The sequence below is a fragment of the Gekko japonicus genome, unplaced genomic scaffold (genome assembly GCF_001447785.1).
Source record: "Gekko japonicus isolate JY-2015 unplaced genomic scaffold, Gekko_japonicus_V1.1 scaffold210, whole genome shotgun sequence".
NCBI lineage: Eukaryota > Metazoa > Chordata > Lepidosauria > Squamata > Gekkonidae > Gekko > Gekko japonicus.
Genome location: NW_015168658.1, coordinates 1174000 through 1184990, shown reverse-complemented (window position 1 = coordinate 1184990; position 10991 = coordinate 1174000). Strand labels below are relative to the sequence as shown.

The 10991-nt window shown below is 52.2% G+C and overlaps 1 protein-coding gene across 4 annotated transcripts in view; it reads right to left on the bottom strand.

Annotated features, from left to right (window-relative positions):
• Nucleotides 1-615: 615 nt before the first annotated feature.
• BCL6 (B-cell CLL/lymphoma 6) overlaps nt 616-10991 on the bottom strand; it is a 49998-nt gene continuing 39622 nt past the window's right edge. For 3 of the 4 annotated variants that reach the window (XM_015415233.1, XM_015415234.1, XM_015415235.1), the window contains exons 6-10: nt 10157-10338; nt 8056-8223; nt 4722-4852; nt 2483-2620; nt 616-1271 (exon numbers count right to left, since the gene is read on the bottom strand). In XM_015415233.1, the coding sequence (XP_015270719.1) occupies nt 1128-1271; nt 2483-2620; nt 4722-4852; nt 8056-8223; nt 10157-10338 (763 nt within the window). In that variant the 3' untranslated portion in view covers nt 616-1127. The remainder of the gene's footprint in view (nt 1272-2482; nt 2621-4721; nt 4853-8055; nt 8224-10156; nt 10339-10991) is intronic. The other variant, XM_015415236.1, reaches the window with a different exon arrangement.

The window sequence follows — 10991 nt, the reverse complement described above, 5'->3', positions numbered from 1 at the left end:
AAGAAGACCAAAAAGAAAAAGAAAAAAAAAAGGAGAGAAAACAAGACAGACAGTTCTCCAAACCGGAGTTTGCAACTGACCTCCTTTTGCGCGAGATCAGACCGTACCTCCAACTGCGCTCTAATTTAGTCCGTACGTTAAAAAGAAAGGCACTGTGAAAACAAATGAAAAATAACACACACCCCCCAAAAAAGAACACAACATTTTACATATATACAGACTGAAAACTAGAACAAAAATAATAATAATAATAATTACACTTTATATTATTTTGAATTCTTTCTGCAGCTTGGTTGGTTTAATACACACTTTTTTTTAAAATGTAAATTGTAAACCTTCACTTTCAAAAAAATACAAATACACACTCATTGCTCTTAGACAAAATATTTTCTCACCAGTACAGATGCAATACTTTAAAATATCTTCTTAAGTGCTCCGACACAATAAAGACTCTCAGGTCAGCGATCTGCCAGCAGAGGCCAACATGAGACTTCAATGCATTTTTATATATATATTTATATATATATATTTAATATATATCTTTTTTAAAGGTTTATATTTTATATATATATTTTATTTATATATATATCTATTTATATATGTACAACTCTGCCGTAGATTCCTTCACCTTTGGTTAAAAAGTTAAAGCCCTCTGCTCTTTCAATAGCATATACAATCTCTTCCCCCCCCCCTCTTTCTCTTTCGTTAAAAACACACACAACTTTGCATAAAAAGAAATAAAAATTTGTTCCCGTAAAATGATATACATTCCTCATCTTCTGGCAGCGAAGGGTTAAAAACATTTGACACTCCACCGCACAGACTTTTTAAAGAAAGGCCTTTTCCAACCTCTCTCCCGCACACAATCGATCAGACTATGTGTTTTTAAAGATTCACATAACTGGGAAACAAAATAATTAAAACAAAACCCGTTTATTTTATGTTTCTTTTCCACCTATCTGCATTCTGGGCTTCTAGAGGCACTCCATTGTGTGACAAAAAGGTTTTTTTTTTCTTTTCTATTTAAAGTGTTATAAGTATCCTTTGGACACAACCCCCTGTCTGTCCCACCCCTATCCTGACCGCATCTAATTCTGCACCGCCTCCCTCCGCAACCCTGCCCGTCTTCAGCAAGCCTTCGGGAGCTCTGGGGGGACCTCTGATGTTGAGACACGGTACTGCACTTTCGTGTTCGTGATGGCCCCGTGCTTCTGACGAAGATGGAGACGGAGCTGACTCTTGTGGCGGAAATGCAGGTTGCACTTTTCACACTTCGGAGAAAGGGAGAAAGAGAGAGCAGGTATTAATATACACAGAGCTGATTTTTTTTTAAGTGCCTTATTAAAGATACCGTGGGGGGGTGTGCAAAACTCTTTGGGGGAGACTCCCAATCCCCCCAAAGCTGAGCTGGTGCAAGTCCGCACCAAACCACATAATAGGGAGGAATTGTGGCTTAGTGGGAGAGTGCCTGCTTGGCATGCAGAAGGTCCCAGGTTCAATCCCCGGCATCTCCAGTTAAAAGGCCCAGGTGGAAGGTGATGGGAAAGACCTCCGCCTGAGACCCTAGAGAACTGTAAGGAGGGGCTGTGACTCAGTGGAAGAGCCTCTGCTTGGCATGCAGAAGGTCCCAGGTTCAATCCCCGGCATCTCCAGTTAAAAAGGTCCAGGCGGCAGGTGATGTGAAAAACCTCTGCCGGAGACCCTGGAGAGAGGCTGCCAGTTTGAGTGGACAATACCGACCATGCATGATCTCTCACGTTGCTTGAGCAGTTAAAAGGTCCAGGTGGGAGGTGATGGGAAAGACCTCCGCCTGAGACCCTAGAGAACTGGTATTTTTGGCCACTGTGTGACACAGAGTGTTGGACTGGATGGGCCTTTGGCCTGATCCAACATTGGCTTCTCTTATGTTCTTATGTCTGGGGCTAGTGATGCTCTATATTCTTGGTGCTTGGCATGGTCCAACATTCCCTTCCCTTATGTTCTTATAGGAACTCTCAGTCTGGGGCAAGTGATGCACTGTATTCTTGGTGCTTGGAAGGGGGGGCAGCAGTGGGAGGGCTTCTAGTGTCCTGGCCCCACTGCTGGACCTCTTGATGCCACCTGGTATTTTTGGCTACTGTGTGACACAGATTGTTGGACTAGATGGGCCATTGGCCTGATCCAACATTGGCTTCTCTTATGTTCTTATAGATAGGAACTCTCGGTCTGGGGCAAGTGGTGCTCTGTCTTCTTGGTGCTTGGGGGGGGGGGGCAACAGTGGGAGGGCTCCTAGTATCATGGCCCCACTGCTGGACCTCCTGGTGGCACCTGGTATTTCTGGCCACTGTGTGACACAGAAGAGTGTGGGACTAGATGGGCCATTGGCCTAATCCAACATGGGCTTCTCTTATGTTCTAAAATATGTTTTTTAAAATAATGATAATGATAATGATAATGATAATAATAATAATAATAATAAGCAAAACGTGAAAGGGTCACTTACATGGTACGGCTTCTCTCCGGTATGGATCCGAAGATGACTCTTGAGCGTCTGGAGGTGCCTGAAGCGCGTCCCACAAATTTCACACGGGTAGGGCTTCTCGCCAGTGTGGATCAGCACGTGAGCGCGGAGGTGCGCTACCTAGCAGAGAAACGGCGCTGTCAAGACACGCGGTTGCAGAAAGCAAAGCTGGGACCCCACCTTTCTAACAGGGGGGACAGACAGACATCTAAGTATGGCAGGAAGAGTCTGAATTGGGTTTCCCTGCCTCTGAAACTGAGCGTCTCAAACTGCTGTGAAGAGGTATTCATATCACCGTTATTTCAGAACACATCATCCGCTTTCCGGCCAGGACTCACAAACTGAGAACGGCGGTGATCACTGAGAATATGATTGTCCTTCAGGGGAGGGGCCGTGGCTCAGTGGCAGAGCCTCTGCTTGGCATGCAGGAGGTCCCAGGTTCAATCCCCGGCATCTCCAGTTGCAAAGGACCAGGCAGGAGGTGATGGGAAAGACCTCCGCCTGAGACCCTGGAGAGCTGTAAAGAGGGGCTGTGGCTCAGTGGCAGAGCCTCTGCCTGGCATGCAGGAGGTCCCAGGTTCAATCCCCGGCATCTCCAGTTAAAAAGGACCAGGCGGCAGGTGATGTGAAAAACCTCTGCCGGAGACCCTGGAGAGAGGCTGCCAGTTTGAGTGGACAATACCGACCATGCATGATCTCTCATGTTGCTTCAGCAAGACCTGAGAAAATCCCTGATGGGTCATACCATAAGCCCTGAACCCTGTTTCTCACAGTGGGCCAGACAAAGACCTCTGCTAACCCCCTGCACTGGGCAACAGACCGCCTCCTCTGCTGGTCCGGCCACCCTCAACTGGCGCTTTTCATTGGCTTCTCTTACGTTCTTATAGATAGGAACTCTCAGTCTGGGGCAAGAGATGTTCAGTATTCTTGTTTTTTTTTGGGGGGGGGGGGAACAGTGGGAGGGCTCCTAGTGTCCTGGCCCCACTGATGGACCTCCTGATGGCACCTGTTATTTTTGGCCACTGTGTGACACAGAGTGTTGGACTGATCCAACATTGGCTTCTCTTATGTTATGTCTGGGGCAAATATATGTTCGCTCTTTTGGTGTGTTTGGGGGGGGGGGGGCAACAGTGGGAGGGCTCCTAGTGTCCTGGCCCCACTGCTGGACCTCCTGAGGGCACCTGGTATTTGGACTGGATGGGCCACTGGCCTGATCCAACACTGCCTTCTCTTATGTTCTTATAGGAACTCTCAGTCTGGGGCAAGGGATGCTCTGTATTGGCGCTTGGAGGGCAACAGTGGGAGGTCTTCTGGAGCCCTGGCCCCACTGGTGGACCTCCTGATGGCACCTGGTATTTTTGGCCCCTGTGTGACACAGAGTGATGGACTGGATGGGCCATTGGCCTGATCCAACATTGGCTTCTCTTATGTTATGTCTGGGGCAAATGATGCTCTGTCTTCTTGGTGCTTGGAGGGGGGGGACAGTGGGAGGTCTTCTGGAGCCCTGGCCCCACTGCTGGACCTCCTGGTGGCCCCTGGTATTTCTGGCCACTGTGTGACACAGAGTGTTGGACTGGATGGGCCATTGGCCTGATCCAACATTGGCTTCTCTTATGTTCTTATAGGAACTCTCAGTCTGGGGCAAGGGATGCTCTGTCTTCTTGGTGCTTGGGGGAAGCAACAGTGGGGAGGGGCTTCTAATGTCCTGGCCCCACTGGTGGACCTCCTGATGGCACCTGGTATTTTTGGCCACTGTGTGACAAGAGTGTTGGACTAGATGGGCCATTGGCCTGATCCAACATTGGCCTCTCTTATGTTCTTATGTTTGTCCAGCCGCTGCTTGAAGTCGGCCAGTGAGGGGGATCTCACCACCTCCCCTGGCAGTCAATTCCACTGTTGAACTACTCTTACTGTAATATCCCCCCCCCCTAATATCCAGTTATTTCCGCCCATAATTTAAAACCATTATTACAAGATGGGCTTTCCCCAGTCCCTCTACTTGAAGGACTTTTAACTGAAGAGACCAGAATCTGAACTTGATACATGCAGAGCTGGTGTTCCTGCACTGTGCAGGGGGTTGGGCTAGATGACCCTTGAGGTCCCTCCCCACTCTATGATTCTATGATTCTACTACCCAGTCACAGCAGACAGGTCCGGAAGGGTGGACATTCAGCATGAGCCCTTCCACCTTTCCAGCGTATTAAAATCCGCACACACAAACCTGGACAAATCTCGCGCCACAGGTCTCGCACTTGTACGGCTTCTCTCCGGAGTGGATCCGTGTGTGAGTCTTCAGGTTGGCCGGCCGGTTGAACTGGGCCCCGCAAATTCCGCACCGGTAGGGTTTCTCGCCTGCAGGGACAAACGGAACACAGCCCGCTTAGCACCGGAGCGACAATGGAGAAGCTCCTCTCTTGTGAAGCTCAAAGCCCAACCAGAACTGATTTTGTTGTCCAGGAACTGGTCACAGACCGATACAGAACTATCAGTGTCGCCCCCGCAAGACGGGTGTCCTGATTTCAACTCAACTTACTGCACAACAAGTATTTAGGATCAGCAAGTTGCAGGAGGGATTTGTGGGTCATTCGTAACCCAACTTCCTCTTAAAAAAAAAAGCAGGCCAGGTTTCTAGTCCTCAGGATTTAGACCCCCTGAAGGCTCAGAAGAAGAGGAGAGTGGATTTATGCCCCGCCCGTCACTTGGAGTCTCAGAGCGGCTTACAAACTCCTTTCCTTTCCCCTCCCCACAACAGACACCCTGTGAGGCAGGTGGGGCTGAGAGAGCTCCCTCCAGAATCGTCCTTGAGAGAACAGCTCTGACAGAACTATGGCTTGCCCAAGGTCATCCAGCAGCTGCGAGTGGAGGAGCGGGGAATCACTTAACCACTACACCAAACTGGGCATTCATCATGATTACTTCTCATCAACTGTCTATCATCTTTCTGTCCAACCCCCCCCCCCCTTGTACTCTTGTAAGCCCAGTCTCTTTTCCGTCTTGGGGGGGGGGGAGAATCTATTTTTTGTGCATGGCACACAAGCCCAGTTCAAATTAAAATTTCAAGAGGCCCATGAAATTTGGCTCAGCTATTAAAAAATTTTTCCAGCGGTTCTCCGACGTTCACTGCTTGTCTATATACAGAGCTCTGGACCTCTGGAAAAATGACACACCCTTCTATTGCCGCACTATGTGCTAAATTGTTATCTAACAAATACAGGGCTTCTACAGTGCTCCCTCAGATCCTAAAGAAGAAGAGATTGGATTTATACCCCACCCTTCACTACCTGAATGAGTCTCAGAGCGGCTTACAACCTCCTCCCCCCCCACAACAGACACCCTGTGACGTCAGTGGGGCTGAGAGAGCTCTTGGCAGAAACTGCTCTTTTCAAGGACAGCTCTTATCAGAACTACGGCTTGCCCAAGGTCATCCAGTGGGGACTCAAACCCGGTTCTCCCAGATTAGACTCTGCACACTTAACCACGACACCAAACTGGCACTCCCTTCCCTTCACTACCTAAAGGAGTCTCAGAGCGGCTTACAACCTCCTCCCCCCCCACAACAGACACCCTGTGACGTCAGTGGGGCTGAGAGAGCTCTTGGCAGAAACTGCTCTTTTCAAGGACAGCTCTTATCAGAACTACGGCTTGCCCAAGGTCATCCAGTGGGGACTCAAACCCGGTTCTCCCAGATTAGACTCTGCACACTTAACCACGACACCAAACTGGCACTCCCTTCCCTTCACTACCTAAAGGAGTCTCAGAGCGGCTTACAACCTCCTCCCCCCCCACAACAGACACCCTGTGACGTCAGTGGGGCTGAGAGAGCTCTTGGCAGAAACTGCTCTTTTCAAGGACAGCTCTTATCAGAACTACGGCTTGCCCAAGGTCATCCAGTGGGGACTCAAACCCGGTTCTCCCAGATTAGACTCTGCACACTTAACCACGACACCAAACTGGCACTCCCTTCCCTTCACTACCTAAAGGAGTCTCAGAGCGGCTTACAACCTCCTCCCCCCCCACAACAGACACCCTGTGACGTCAGTGGGGCTGAGAGAGCTCTTGGCAGAAACTGCTCTTTTCAAGGACAGCTCTTATCAGAACTACGGCTTGCCCAAGGTCATCCAGTGGGGACTCAAACCCGGTTCTCCCAGATTAGACTCTGCACACTTAACCACGACACCAAACTGGCTCTTCATGTGCCTCCCCTATGTAACCCTTGGGGTGGCGGAAAGTTCTGTCAAGTCACACTTGACTTACAGTGACCCCGCAGGGTTTTCGAGGTGAGAGACAAACGGAGGTGGTTTTGCCCTTGCCTGCCTCTGCGTGGCGACCCCGGACTTCCTTGGAGGTGTCCCATCCAAGGACTAACCAGGTCCGACCCTGCCTAGCTTCTGAGATCTGGGTCAGGGCCCGTAACCCTTACAAACACTGTAAACCAGTAGGCCTGTTTGTCCCTAGCGCAGAGAGGGTTTTCCCACCAGCCTCCCAGAGAGTCAGTGGCCGAGATGAAAGTCTTTGGCTGGGGGGGGGGGGGGGGGGACTTCCAGCCTCATCGTTTGACCAAGCAAGACTGGGGATGAGAGATCTTGCCCTTTGCCATAGATCACAGGGTGCTTTACGAAACAGAAGGGGGAAGGAAAAAGCTTTACACGGCAGGGACACGATCCGCTTTCTTCCCCCTCCATGAGCAGATGCAAGGCTAAGCTGAGCGTCCCCCACCCCCCGGAGAGCGCATCTCCAGACCCTCTCAGGATGGCCACCAAGGGCCGACTGAACCCGCCCACCGCTGCTCCCATTGGACCAACTGGCTGAGCAGGGCAAAGTGGGCCTGTGATAGGGTGTACAGGTCTGGGTGGGGGGGTGGAGCCTGAGGGGGCGGGGTTTGGGGAGGGGAGGGACCACAGCAGGAGATACGGCCACGGAGTCCACCCGCCAAAGCAGCCATTTTCTCCAGGGGAACTGATCTTGGTTGCCAGGAGACCAACTGTAATAGCAGGAGGTCTCCAGGTGCCACCTGGAGATGGGCTAAACTAGCGTCTGAGGGGATGTTTCTCGGCCCTCCGAACAGCACAAGGAGAGGCGAGAAAAGGTGGGCACAGAGACAAGGATTGGCAAATTTGTCTCGATTTGCCAGTACACACATCTTCCAAGAGATCTCCTCCTCACTGTGAGACAGGCACTGCTCCCCATCTACAGATGGGAAGACAGAGGCCCAATTTACAGATGGGAAAACGCTGGATCTGAACCCAGGACCGATGCTCCCTCTAAGCTGTGGCATCCATGTGAGCAAAAATTCCACTTCGTGAGCTCCTGGCATGAAAGTGGCGAGCGAGCGATTTGGCGGCTGCATCAATTAGTTTGCTCTGGAGCCATCCCTTCCTGAGCTGAGACAAAAACATGCGAGCCGGAGGCTAAAAACCTGTGAGCTGGCTCACGCTAACTCGGGTTAGAGGGGAACACTGCCCCTCTGTGCCTCTGGCCACACACAGCTTTCTGGGCCCCAGCGCATCCCGATGGGCCAAACCGAGATGCCTTTTTCCACCAGGTGGTGGCAGTACCTGTATGGACGGTTTTGTGGCTGGCTAGGTTCCCCTTGTAGCGGAAGGAGGCCTGGCAGCGGTCGCACTTGTAGGGCTTGTCACTGTGCATTTGGAGGGAGTGTCTCTTGAGAGAGTCCTCTTCCGAAAACCTGCAGTCACACTCGTTGCAGAAAAAGGTCCCGTTTTCTGTCGGGAGACAGAGGGGGGGGAAGAGGAGGGGACGGGGGCGTGAGATGAGCGAGCCCGGAAAACACACGGAAAGGAGGGCCACAACGCTGCTCCGGGCCAGGGGGGCTCCCCAAGCCAGGGTTCCAGGTGAACCCCCAAAAGAACACCCTACAGAATTACGGACGTGGCACTCGGGGCCAGTGGCAATCTGCACAGCCGTGGCGGCTAGTCGCCAAGGCGCAGCCTGCCCTGCAAGAACGGTTTGTACAGCACCCTGTGATCTATCGGAAAGAGCCCCGGCCAAGACGCTCCCGGCTTGGAAGCGGAACCCGGTGTCCCGTTCCCGTCCTTAAGATTAAAAGGGGAGGAGTTCTACTTCTGCAATCTGTGCATCCGGACGTCAAATTTTGAATCCCTACAAATGGCAATAGGTTGGCAGACCTGAGAAAAAGACATGCTAGGTTCCGCCGCTGAGGCCAGAACCCAGGGATTAAAAAAAAATGGAAGGTTTGGAAGCTTGAAAATCTGCAAATGAGTTGAAGACTTTGGACAAAAACTACAGCCATTGATTTACTGACATCATCGGCAGGCCACCTCTTCCACTGAGACTTAGGGTTGCCAGCCTCCAGGTGGGGCCTGGAGATCTTCCGCTTTTACGACTGACACAGGTCAGCTCCCCTGGAGAAAAGGGCTGCTCTGAAGGGTGGACTCCATGACGCTGGACCCTGCGGAGGCCCCTCCCCTCCCCAAACCCCACCCTCTCCCCGCTCCACCCCCAAAGTCTCCGGGTATTTTCCAACCCAGACCTGGCAACCCTACTGAGACTCAAGGCGGATTCAGGGGAGTGACTCCGTGGTTAAGAGGCAGAGCATCTGCTCGGCATGCAGAAAGTCCCAGGTTCAATCCCCAGGACCTCCAGTTGAAAGGACCAGGCAGTAGGTAATGGGAAAGACCTCGGCCTGAGACCCTGGAGAGCTGTAAAGAGGGGCCGTGGCTCAGTGGAAGAGCCTCTGCCTGGCATGCAGAAGGTCCCAGGTTCAATCCCCAGCACCTCCAGTCCAAAGGACCAGGCAATAGGTGATGGGAAAGACCTCTGCCTGAGACCCTGGAGAGCTGTAAAGAGGGACTGTGGCTCAGTGGAAGAGCCTCTACCTGGCATGCAGGAGGTCCCAGGTTCAGTCCCCGGCAGCATCTCCAGTTGAAAGGACCAAGCAGGAGGTGATGGGAAAGACCTCCGCCTGAGACCCTGGAGAGCAGCTGCCGGTCTGAGTAGGCGATACTGACTTTGATGGACTGAGGGTCTGATTCAGTATAGGGCAGCTTCATGTGTGCTCATGAGTGTACACACAGTGAGTCGGTACAATCAACCAATCAGGACATTCAATAGCCAATGCAGTAGGTTTGGGATTGCAGAAGTCTGAAGAAGGAGAGATTGGATTTATGCCCCATGGCCCTTCACTACCCGAAGGAGTCTCAGAGCGGCTTACAAGCTCCTTTCCCTTCCCCTCCCCACAACAGACACCCTGTGAGGCAGGCGGGGCTGAGAGAGCTCTTTCGAGGACTGCTCGTGGGAGAACAGCTCTGTGAGAACTTGTGACTGACCCAAGGTCACACCAGCAGCTGCGAGTGGAGGCATGGGGAATCAAACCCGGTTCTCCCGGATTAGAGTCCGCGCTCCTAACCGCAACACCAAACTGGCTCCCAAAGCCAAGCAGCCAAGCAGAAATCTGAGACAGAGCGGAAAACGAAGCGCGAGTATTAAGGCTGCCTCTACGTAAAACGGAGGCAGTCGGAAGAAACGGACCCCACTGTAGATTCTACCTGAAACCAGAGCCCGGCTTGTTGGCACCTCTATATGGCGGGGAGGGCAGGAAGAGAGAGAGAGAGAGAGAGAGAGAGAGAAAGACACTGGCAACGGAGCGGAACAAGGGAGGGGTCCGGCGAGACTCACCACAACTGGAATCGGAGTATTCCGACCGCGTTTCCCCCATCTCTTCTCCAAAGTTCGAGCCGGGGGTGTGAAGGCACATCTCTGAATGCTGGGGGGACTGCGAGCCGCAGGAACTGCACTTGGAGGAGTGGAGATATAAGGGGGACTGGCCCTCCATGCTCCGCGGGGATCCGTTGAGCGACCTGCGCGTTAAAGAGACACGTTGGCACCACTGCGGCATGCGAGTCACAAAGCAGGTTCCAATTTACTCAAGGGGTTCGGGAGGGACGGGTAAGTGGCCACGCTGGCCTTGAGCGTTAAGTAATTTTTAAAAAGCTACCAAAACACCTGCCCACGATATAGTTTTTTTTCTTCGCCATCGAATCAGAGCTGACTTAGGGCGACCACACAGGTTCTTCCAGGCAAGAGACGCTCAGAGATGCTTTGCCCTTCCCTGCCTCTGCAAAGCAACCCTGGACTGCCTTGCCGGTCTCCCATCCAAGGACTAACCAGGGTCGACCCTGCTTAGCTTCTGAGATCGGGCTAGCTGATTTATCATCATCAATCAGGGGTCATTTCCTGTGGGAGCGCACAGGAGCGGAGCTCCGGCAGTAAAGAGACCAGGGGGCGGGCACATGCAACAAGCCCCGCCCCCTGCTCCCAGCATCCCTCAGTCAGAGCAAGAAGCAGCCAGGTAATTTGCAGAGATTTCCCCCCCCCCCAAGCTCCCCGGTCCAAAACAGTCCAGTGGCACCTTTAAGACCAAGGTTTATTCAGGTACAAGCTCTCCCTCCTCTGCGAGGACAGATCTGCACGTTCCACCCCCCCCCCCCACTCCTAGCTATCCAAACCAGCA